The 11,812-nt window shown below is 42.9% G+C and overlaps 1 protein-coding gene across 1 annotated transcript in view; it reads right to left on the bottom strand.

Annotated features, from left to right (window-relative positions):
* Nucleotides 1-576: 576 nt before the first annotated feature.
* LOC141271480 (protein spire homolog 1-like) overlaps nt 577-11,812 on the bottom strand; it is a 32,313-nt gene continuing 21,077 nt past the window's right edge. Inside the window, exons 7-16 of the mRNA XM_073681546.1 lie at nt 8,689-8,766; nt 8,480-8,606; nt 6,546-6,550; nt 5,660-5,741; nt 5,072-5,211; nt 4,560-4,682; nt 4,404-4,471; nt 3,505-3,532; nt 1,964-2,106; nt 577-766 (exon numbers count right to left, since the gene is read on the bottom strand). Of these exons, the coding sequence (XP_073537647.1) occupies nt 577-766; nt 1,964-2,106; nt 3,505-3,532; nt 4,404-4,471; nt 4,560-4,682; nt 5,072-5,211; nt 5,660-5,741; nt 6,546-6,550; nt 8,480-8,606; nt 8,689-8,766 (984 nt within the window). The remainder of the gene's footprint in view (nt 767-1,963; nt 2,107-3,504; nt 3,533-4,403; nt 4,472-4,559; nt 4,683-5,071; nt 5,212-5,659; nt 5,742-6,545; nt 6,551-8,479; nt 8,607-8,688; nt 8,767-11,812) is intronic.

Genomic DNA, 11,812 nt, shown 5'->3' with positions numbered 1-11,812 from the left:
TCTATATTTACCCCCCCACCACATGCCAAAAATGTGTCTAGTGATTCACTCATCAGAAACTGTATTCAGTAAGTGCAGCAAATAAATAGTAAAGGTGTAAAATTCTTGTAAAAAAGGCAAAGAATATGGATTTACATTAAAATATTAATCATTTCTTAAATATTGATAAATTACAAATCATAAGCACCACCCTCCCAGTGTTTTCAGTCATTATAGCAGTCAACTGCCAATTACTTGGTATTGACCATTACGTTATAAATTAATAATTTAGATTATGGACCCTACACACCCCACCAGGGAGCTAGGAACGTCAATGGGAAAAAAAAAAAGATTTTATTCAGATGGGCCTAGTCATCAAAACATGACACCACGAACAATTAAGTTAACATTCAGATACAGACGCATTAAAAATCTATGGTTCTCTTAGTCCCAGAGAGTTCACCTTCATCTTTTGAATTTAAGAAGGTCAGTAGAGTTTTTTCATAAAACGATGTTACTCAAGAGCAGAACTCTGAATGGGGCTGGAGTGAAGGCCCTTAAATCCAGACTATTTTTATTAAAGTCTTGTAGTATGGCTTAAGATTCTGAAATGCTGCGAGACTTCAAGGAGCTTCCTGGGAACTCACTCTGGCTACTCATATCTAGAACATCCAAGATATATTCTTCACATTTTATACAGATGTCCATGGATATCCAGTTGTACATGATCCTCTTTCGAAAGGCCAAGTTGTCCTCTATGTCTTTGGGTTCAAACACCAGGGGAACTCTAATGAAGAAACACATGACAAATAAGGATTTTTGTTTGAAAAGTGTTTGTATTACAGTAGAAGTCCAAGAATGATCCACACAGAATTAAAGGGGTATTCCCATCTCCAAGCCCATATCCCAATATGTAGTAGGTGTAATTAAATCAAATGCATCAAATTAGAAATTTAGTATAGTTCTTCAGATTCGCATGTAGGGCATTGCAGTAGCTTGGGTATCTAATTGGAGGTATTTTGCTTATATTACACCTACTACATATTGGAATAGGATCTTTGAGATGGGAAATACCCCTTTAAGGCTTATCTACACCAGCAAATATTCTGCAAAACTGCATTCGTAAGACATTTATTCCCAAGCATCGACCCGTGTATACAGGCTACTGATCAGCTGAAGAACGAGCAAAATGCTTGCTCATCAGCTGATTGGTGCATTCACACAGGCATTTAAATTGAATGTTGGCAGCGGTTTGCCCCGTGTAAAAAGATGTGCTGCTGACAATATGCATGCTGTATGGGAACAGAATGACTGTATTGAAGGCCCCATACAGTTGTGATGGGCCATGTAAACGAGCACAGATTGCCTTATATCTTTTCAAACCGTGCTTATTCATGGGCAGAAGTGAGCCCTTAAATAGGTCCCATTTATACATTAAGGAATCAAAATATAGAAGAGTGTTGACGAATACCTAAATGGAAGCTTTAGCGCAGCAGACAGACATTGACCACAACTTAATTTTTAATAGGACAAAATTCTGTCTTCACAATTAAAGTTTAGAATGAAAAGGACATGGGAAAAATCTTGAGTTCCCGATGGTACACAATGGGATATGGAGAAAGAAAAAAAACTTAGCAGAAGGACCAGATGTTTTATCTACTCATCTGTAGGTCAAAACAAGTCAATACATATGAATGGCAAGTGCCCATTGGTCCATACTACTATTCATCCCTAAAAGCAATGATTAGAGATCACTTTCAGTGGATAGGAGTTTGAGAACCCTCTTGTCTTTCTGCAGAAAGTACCAGTGTTAGCAATTTACTCACACCTCGATAGCAAGGCAGGAAACTGACAATTCTTTAGACAGCTCACCTGTGCCACCAATTACATGCAAAACATGATTTTTTGGTCTACATCCATCCCAAATTTGTAAAAAATTAAGTAAACTCCGCAAAAAACAAAACAAAAGCACATCTGGACTCACCTGGAGGAATCCCAGAGCATGACCTCCCTATAGAACATCTGGTTTCTCTCTGCTTGGCATAAAGGATCATTGTCCCGAGTCAAAACCAGAGCTTTGAAGAAGCTGACAGGCAAATGCATGCACTGCTTGAAAGGCATCATCATCTGCACAGAAGAGCGCAAGCAGTTATCAAACTACAGTGCCTTGCAAATGTAATCAATCCCCAGGAAAGCAAAGAGTTGTCAGGACTACACAATCAGACATTGATTTGTCCGTTTCAGCAAAATATTTCATATGTAGAAATAATTGGCTTACATAAGGATGTGATATATTGGTAAATATTCTACAAGTTTTTTTTTTGTGTGCCATTTTTAACTCGTCTGTTTTGTATAACAGGGAAGGGTGTTCTTGTCTAACCATGCCCTGAAAGAGCCATCATGGTGAAACACAAGTTTGGCAGTAGAGGTTATGTGAAATGCTGATTTTTTAACTCCTCTCCTGTAAGAGAAAAGAAAATCTTGCATGGAACAAAATAGCTGTTGGCTGAATTATTCGGCTGATTGCCATCTTCCCCAACTCCCCCATACACAGCAGCATTCGGCTCAATGTTCCCATGTCCTGTATGAGAGCCCCACATGCTATGCCACTGCTCCCCAGGCAGTGGTATCCTGCCAATGGCGGCAGACCACGCGACTGCTATGGGGCCCACAAGCCAGATGTGAGTACCTGCATCGGCCCCCCCCCTCACAGCCAGCATCACCACCAGACCCACATTCATTTGTATCGGCACATGCCGATACAATTGAAGGCAATGAGATTGAGGAGGGAGCATCATGTGATGCTCCCTCTCCCATCATCGCCCCTCTGCGTCTGACGCAGCGGCACGATGACGTCACTTCATCGCACCATGCTTGGTCAGGCAGTGGAGCTGATTAGATGCGCTGCAGACACCGAAGCAGCGGGGGAACAAAGAGCGGTAAAAGTGTATTTATTTATTTAAATGTGGTGCCCATATTTCTGGAGGACTGTGGCCACATTATACTGTATGAAGGACCATGGGGGTGCATTATATTGCATGGAGGAGTATGGGGGGTGCATTTTATTGCATAGAGGAGCATGGGGAGTGCATTATGCTATGTGGGGCCATTATATTTGGAGGGTTATTTGGGGCCATTATACTGCGTGCAAGCAATTATACAGTGTGAAGGTTTGTGTGGGGGTCATCTTTGTTTGGAGGACTAGTGCGGGCGATTATACTGTATGAAGGCCCATTATACTGCATGGGGGATCATACATTGCCTTGGGAGTTGGTAGGGCCATTATACTGTGCATGTGGAGGAATTCACCATGCGGGTATCATACTGTGGTTGGGGGGCACTTTTGTTGGCATCATACTTACGGGGGCAATGAAAGAGGAATCTAGGACTTCAGCAGGAGGAAAATTATGTAAATGATAAAGTTGTGAGATCTGCTCTTCTTTTTTTCCCCTCCCTTTTCTTTGGGGGGGGGGGGGTAAAGGGGCCCAATTAGAACTAAAATACATATGCTCTACCCAATCTTACCTCAAGAAGACAGTCGAGGCAGATGGGCCTGAAAAGTAAAAAAAACACAAAAACAAACAAACACATCAACACAATGATGAGCAATTTAACAAAACCTAGATGGCAAAGATACATGGTGGGTGGCCAAGCAGTCCTGTGAGTGTTCCACGCAACTCTATAGGTGCTACGTAATTTGGATGTTTAGATATCCAGAGCTGCATAAATGCCATTTTAACAAGTACCCTGCTCTGTTCAGGAGAGAGGCAAGGGCCTTGAAACAGCAGTCTACAGGTGGCGTCTCAGCCTTTTGGAGGAGTCTCTGGTTTGGCTGATATGAGAGCAGTCTTTCTGAAGAGAACATTTCCATACCTTTTTCCTCCTATGAAGCTTTGCCAGTAATCTGGACTCTATACACTAGCTAGGTTTCTTTAGCGAAACCCTACCCCAAGACACACACCTCTAATAAATTAGTATGAAGTAGTTACATGCTGTGACACCTTTAAAATTCTTCACTATTGTGGCCCACTTAGTGATGGACTTTAAAATGGGTTGTCTATTACTCGGGAAAACCCCTTCCTAATTGCCATTTTTCCCCATACAACATAATAGCCTATACTCACCTCTGGTGCCGTTCCTGTGATGTCAGCGCAGAGACTCCTAGGGCTCGTGACATAATGAGCCCTGCAGCCAGTTCACTTCCTTTAGACGCAACTGAAAAAGTGAGGGTAATGAAGCCCATTAGCGGCCACTGATTGGCTGCAGGGCTCACATGACACATCACGCGAGCCCTGGGAGACCCAGCACCAATGGTGTCATCACGGAGGAATGTATAGGCGGTTTTTATTTTAAAAAGTAAATATAGCACTTCAGAATAGGTTGTCCATGTAGTGGATAACATCTGTAGGTCAAAATATTCATACCTGTCACAGAGTTTGCATGAGAACACCCAGGAGAAAAAGAGATTCTTCCGGTAGCAGCTGGAACAAGTCTAGAAGAGAAGTTTTTTTTTTGTTGTTTTTTTTAATTAAACTCACTATATTTTTCGCCCATATACCCTTCGGTCTTCAAGCAGTTACCTTGCGGCCCGAGAAGTCTTTACTAGATGCAAATAACAGCATCTCCGTTTTGACCATTGTTCTTCTTACAGGGATCAATTCAGAGATTGTTGGAGGAAGGCGAATCTTTGGAGTACGCCAACTCTGGAATACACAAACCAGATGTTTCTCAATCAGGTCGGCAATCATTTAATGTTTTGATAAGAATTAGTAATGGAAACAAAAGCACCCAATGTGAAATTGAACCCTGATTTTAGCAGGATCTGCAAGCTGCAGAGCAGTCTGATCATCCTGTCACAATCACTAACTCTGGTATATCTAGGAGACTCTCGGAAAGAGGGGAGACCAGGACAAATTTCCCAGAAAGGAGAGCTTAAGAAGTTTCATGTGATGCCAAATGGAGCCTGGGCGTCCAATCACATCTAGGTGAAAGATGTAGAAACCAGGCACTGAGGGGGCAGGGCAAGTATGTGGAGGGGTTTGGCTGTGGCCCACTCAAAATAAATTTTGAACTTTGTTCTTTGAACACCCACCTGTCTACAGCCGCTGCCTTGGAAGGAGCCCTCATAGGAGTTGGACCTTTTGTGGGAATATGTAGTCTTCTGACAGTTTGAAATGCTGTTCATTCTCAAGTCCATCTGGGAGGACGTCAGCATGGGGAAAAAGGACAGATCTATAGAATAAGGACAGAATCCGCTCAAAAAAAAAAAAGGAAAAGTCACCAATCCGGACAGATGTGTTCCAATAAACAATTTCCCATGAAATGCCAACTCTTGATCATTTTTTGTATGCTCTGCCATGGTCCTGATATTTCTCCTAGAATTTTATGAACTGGGTGTACCTATTCTCCTTTGCTATGTATGGACACACACCTTTGACATTAAAAATTGGGAATTGTGCGTGCACAGAGACCCTCTCAGCTGGTAACACCCAGTTATCAATTCAGACAGTTCTAAATTGGAATAACAGAAAAAAAGTGGTAGTTTTACGGTTGCATCGCGTGAATCCCTGCACAATCCAAAAACCTTATTCGTTTTTGCAGCAGCTTCCTGATGGAGCGCTCATTCCATCTGTAGTTTACCAGCAATTATGTGATTCTCATGCAGGTTCCCCTCAATTACCGGTGCTGCTCAACGTCAGGTCAGAAAACTTGTGTTCAGATGAAGATTCAGAACTACATTCAGGATGCCAGCCGACTCTGCCCTAAAGAGACAAAGAAAATAAAACACAAGCTATTACAGTATATCACAAAAGTGAGTACACCCCCCTTTTTTTTTGCAAATATTATACCTTTTCATGGGAAAACAATGAATATATGACACTGACAATGTAAAGTAGTCAGTGTACAGCTTGTAGAACAGTGTAAATTTGGTGTGCCCTCTTAACTCAAACACAGCATTGATGTCTAAGCCGCTGGCAGCAAAAGGGAGTACACCCCTAAGTGAAAATGGCCAAATTGTGCCCAATTGGCCATTTTTCTTCCCTGGTGTCATGCGACTCATTAGCATTACAAGGTCTCAGGTGCGAATGGGGTGCAGGTGTTAAATTTGGTGTTATCCCTCTCATACTGGTCACTGGAAGTTCAACATGGCACCTCAAGGCAAAGAACTCTGAGGTTCTGAAAAAAGAATTGTTAAATTCTTATGGCCTAGGCTATAAGAAGATTTCCAACACCCAGAAACTAATCTGCAGCACGGTGACCAAGACCATACAGCGGTTTAACAAGACAGGTTCCATTCAGAACTGGCCTCGCCATGGTCGACCAAAGAAGGAGAGTGCACGTGTTCAGCGTCATATCCAGAGTTTGTCATTTAAAACTAGACGTAGGAGTTTTGCTAGCATTGCCACAGAGGTTAAGGGGTGGTGGGTCAGCCTGTCAGTGCTCAGACCATATGCCACCGCACACTGAATCAAATTGGTCTACGTGGCTGTCGTTCCAGAAGGACTATACACAAGAAGACCCACAAACACTTTTCTGAAGACTAGCAGACTAAAGACATGGATTACAGGAACTGCTGAGACAAAGATAAAAACTTATTTGGTTCAGATAATGTCAAGAGTGTGTGGCGGTAACCAGGTGGGGCGTACAGAGACAAGCGTCTTGCCTACGTACATTCAAGCATGGAGGTGGGTCATGTTTGGGGCTGCATGAGAGCTGCTGGCTGTGGGGAACTACAGTTCATTGAGGGAACCATGAGTGCCAACATGTATTGTGACATTTTGAAGCAGAGCAGGATGCCCTCCCTCCAGAAACTGGGCTGCAGGTCAGTATTCCAACATAACCCCAAACACCTCCAAGACGACCACTGCCTTGCTTAAGATACTGAGGGTAAAGGTGTTGGACTGGCCAAGCATGTCTTCAGACCTAAACCCTATTGAGCATCTGTGAGGCATCCTCAAACAGTGTGGAGGAGCACAAGGTCTCCAACTCCGTGATGTCATGGAGGTGTGGAAGAGGATTCCTGTGGCAACCTGTGAAGCTTTAGTGAATGCCATACCCAAGAGCGTTAAGACAGTGCTTGAAAATAATGGTGGCCACACAAAATATTAAACAGTTTTTGCACAATTTGGCTATTTTCACTTGGGGTTGTTCTCACTTTTGTTGCCAGCAGTTTAGACATAAATGGCTGGGCTGTGTGCTGAGTTTAGAGGGCACACCAAATGTACACTGTTATACAAGCTGTACGTTGTATCAAAGTGTCATCTTCAGTGTTGTCCCATGAAAAATACAATATTTACAAAAATGTGGGGGGTGTACACACTTGTGATATACTGTAACTGGTTGCAACAATTGCGGGTATTTTTACCCTTTACATACGGTAATCTACACATTTTAAACCCTGTCACTAATTAGCAAATAAAATAAAATATTACATCAATTCCATTGTCCAGCGGAGCGACACCAGGCAGCAGACTCCACCGGCTTCCTATTCGACAGCTGTGTAAGGAATATTCTCGCTGCACCGAGCACCCATTACTTGAAATTTTAAATTCTTCATCTAAAAGCGTGTGGGAAAAAAAAAAAAAACACTTGTTAGGATTAGGTCATTTTTATCTAGTGTAAAAGCCGCTGTTCTCCCGAATCTGGAATTTATTTGGTTTCTGTGCCTTTCCATTTTAGATGTGGTCTCATCTCCCCTGTAAATAAGTCTAGCCTTTTAGCTAAGTGGGTGTGGTCCTCAACAACCATGTTCACTTGGCTATAAAGACTAGATTTATACAGGGATGAGTGGGGCATCTTTCAGGAATGGAGAGGAACAGAAACAGGGAAAAAAAAAAAAAAAAAACGTGTATGAATTAACTTTTTGGGAGAGGTCTTTTTTTCTTTTATACATTGCATCACCAGGGGCGTAACGACTGCAGTTACAGAGGTGGTGACCGAGTCCGTGCGGGAGGGGGCGAACGCTAGCGTAAACTTCAACTGGATGTGCATCCTTGGCCAAATATTCATCTGAAGTGTATTGCAGTGCAGAGACAAGCTGGGTCTGTGCACGGGACTGGGGGCACATGGCAGTGCCGTCATGCGCTTTTGTCGATTGCACGCTCAAGTCAGTTGCTGACTTCAGAAAAGGATGACACAACAGGCGGATGTGAGTATAATTGCTTATTTTTGTTCTATGCATTAAAGAATAGGGTGCCCAAACTTTTACATCAGACCATTTTCCTTTTTTGTAATTTTTACAAATGTAAATCTGAAATACAAAGGAAATGTGTCATCTTTAACTTGAGGACTTTTAGAGATGAAATTATCTTCAACTTGCTTAACTGTTCACAATAACAGTATTTTTGACCAGGGGTGCCCAAACTTACAGGAGACACACACGTATATACATACCAGGATGGAGGGGCGCCCAAATCTTGCACCGGGCACCATATATGGATTTTGTCTGGTATTGCATTCACTAGCAGAGGAACACACATATGACAGAATTACACATCACCTTGTATTAAGCTTCTTTTCACATCAAAAGTGGATCTGAGAGTCTTGGAAGATTTAATTTCTGACATTAGTAGATCATGAAGGCTCGGCTCTTCCTGGGAACGTTCTTTCAGCTTCCTTTCTGATGCCTTAGTGTAGAAAAAGAAGAAAAAGATATTCTTAATCACCATGTCATTCCACCCATCACTTCATGTATAGAGAAGGCTGTACCGGTTTCAGCGTGTGTGTGCGAATGAGGTCTAAAATGACATTTTCTTCACTTCTGCTGGACTTGTTCAGATCATGTTCCTGCAACAAGAGCGCCAATATTTAGGACAACGTCTATAGGAAACTTATTGTCAATTACATAATGTCAAAATTGAGTTATACGCCTACATTATCTAGAGCGGCTTTAACCCCTTTACCCCCGAGGGTGGTTTGCACGTTAATGACTGGACCAATTTTTACAATTCTGACCACTGTCACTTTATGAGGTAATTACTCTGGAACGCTTCAACGGATCCCACTGATTCGGAGACTGTTTTTTCGTGACATATTGTACTTCATGATTGTGGTAAAATTTCTTCGATATCACTTGCGTTTATTTGTGCAAAAACAGAAATTTGGCGAAAATTTTGAACATTTTGCAATTTTCAAACTTTGAATTTTTATTCCCTTAAATCAGAGAGATATGTCACACAAAAGAGTTAATAAATAACATTTCCCACATGTTTACTTTACATCAGCACAATTTTGAAACCAAATTTTTTTTTTGTTAGGGAACTATAAGGGTTAAAAGTTGATCAACGATTTCTCATTTTTACAAAATTTACAAACCCCTTTTTGGTTTTTTTTAGGGACCACATCACATATGAAGTGACTTTGAGGGGCCTTTATGACAGAAAATACTCAAAAGTGACACCATTCTAAAAACTGCACCCCTCAAGGTGCTCAAAACCACATTCAAGAAGTTTATTAACCCTTCACATGCTTCACACCAATTAATTGAACGTGAAAAGGAAAAAAAAATGAGCATTTAACTTTTTTTCCACTAAAATTTTATTTTAATTTTAGACCCCAATTTTTTATTTTCACAAGGATACCAGGAGAAATTGGAACCCAAAAGTTGTTGTGCATTTTCTCCTGAGTACGTTGATACCTCATATGTGGGGGAAAAGCCATTGTTTGGGCGCACGGCAGGGCTCAAAAGGGAAGGAGCGCCATTTGACATTTTCAATGCAAAACTCGCTGGAATTCACAGCGGACCCCATGTTGGGTTTGGAGAGCCCCTGATGTGCCTAAACAGCGGAAACCCCCCCCACAAGTGACCCAATTCTGGAAACTAGACCCCTTAAGGAACTTATTTAGATGTGTGGTGAACACTTTGAACCCCCAGGTGCCTCACAGAAAATAAAAAAAAAAAAAAACATTTTTTCCACAAAAATGTTTAAAAAAATATTTTTACAAGGGTAACAGGAGAAACTGGACAACAGATTTTGAGGTTCAACCCCCCCCCCCCCCCCAAGTACGCTGATACCCCATGTGTTGGAGAAAACTACTGTTTAGGCGCATGTCAAGGCTCGGAAGGGAAGGAGTGACGCTTTGGAATGCAGACTTTAATGGAATTGTCTGTGGGTGTCATGTCACGTTCTCAGAGCCCCTGATGTTGGGCATTTCCACCGTTTAGGCACAAGTGCCCCCTTTTTGGAAGTGGTAGCTGATTTTTGAATTTTATAATGTAGTGTCATACGTCAGTTGTGTAGTGTTCATCAGGTTGTCATACGTCAAATTAATTTAGTAGTGCATGGAAGTATGGTACTTTTTGAAGCATTCTTTCATGCACAGGCCAGGTTTGTCAGGGCAGGTGTCACATTGATGAATGGTGTCCTTCTGTATTCCCTTTTATAAACACACTCGGCACCTCTTTTGTGACTTACCTATTTTTGCTACTTGAGGGATCTGCCCCAGGAAATGGCCTGGTACAATTCTCGGTCCTTCAGTTCCGGAAGTACTGGGGCCCGCTCCGTCACCGCTGCCAAATATCAGGACCTTGATCACTACCTCCCGGAAGTGAAGATACGACGCAGAAGTCTGGCCCGCATATTGTGACAGAAGGAAAGCGTTGTGCATTGCCAACTTCTTATACCATACCTTAGCCTTTCTCAAAGCACTGTACGGCTGGAGGACTTGATCAGAGATCAACTCTCCCCCCCCCCCCCCCCATGTACTTGTTGTACCCCACTACACAGTCTGGTTTGCCGACCTGTGTAGTGGAACCTCGTACAGTGCTGCCATCACCATGTATGGTGGTCAAGAGAAGGACATCCCTCGTCCTTGTACTTGACCACCAGCAGGTGGTCGCTACATTGGGCTCTGCTCTCACCCCTTCTGAGCATCTGCCCAATTAGTGTCTTTGGGGGGGGGGGGGGGGGGTCTCTCTGATTTTTGCAGACAGTACCGCAGGCTGCGGTACATCGCACAGAGAGGGACTTGAAGAGAGGGACACTGGTATAAAAGTTATCCACATACAGGTGATAACCTTTATGCAGCAGTGGGTGCACCAAGTCCCACACAATTTTCCCACTCACTCCCAGAACAGGGGGCATTCATGGGGTTCAAACCCGGTGTCCTTCCCTTCGTAAACTCTAAACTTGTGAGTGTACCCTGAGGTACTCTCACAAAGTTTAGTCAGCTTGATTCCATACCTGGCCCTCTTACTGGGCAGGTACTGCCAGAATCCAAGCCGCCCCTTAAAAGTGATTAAGGACTCCACACAGATGTCCCTTTGGGGCACGTACACTTCACCAAACTTGTTGAAGTGTTCGATGACCGGCCGAACTTTGAAAAGACTATCAAAGTTCGGGTCATCTCGTGCAGGACACCTTGCATTATCGTTGTAATGCAAGAACTTGTGGATGGCCTCAAAACGTGTCCGGGTCATGACCATTCGGGACACTGGAGTGTTATACAAAACGTCAACACTCCAGTATTGCCGGACTTGTGGCTTCTTCAGGATCCCCATATGAAGGACCAGGCCCCAAAACTTCATTTCTACTGCATCTACAGGAGACCAGTTAGAAAATGATGAAGAGGGTTTTGTTCCAAAAACTGATGAGCGTACAAATTAGTTTGGCCCACCATGAAGTTTATAAAATACTCAGAGAAAAAGACTTTGAAAAAGTCTAGTTCTGTGAGGCCAGTGGTGTCAAACTTGATTCCGCCACGAAATCAAGAATCAGTAGCTCATAGTTTTCGGGGGGCAAGGTCCATATGGGGTCAGTAGTGGGGGGCACTGGTTCGTCTTCTCTCCTGGGAAGACTGCGGGGCGGTCCAGCAGCACCTGAGGAGGAGGAAG

Source organism: Phyllobates terribilis, unplaced genomic scaffold, assembly GCF_046119375.1.
Source record: "Phyllobates terribilis strain yellow unplaced genomic scaffold, ASM4611937v1 Scaffold_5__5_contigs__length_657084704, whole genome shotgun sequence".
Lineage (NCBI taxonomy): Eukaryota > Metazoa > Chordata > Amphibia > Anura > Dendrobatidae > Phyllobates > Phyllobates terribilis.
The sequence above is the reverse complement of the archived record's forward strand: the minus strand, read 5'-3'. Positions and strand labels throughout refer to the sequence as shown.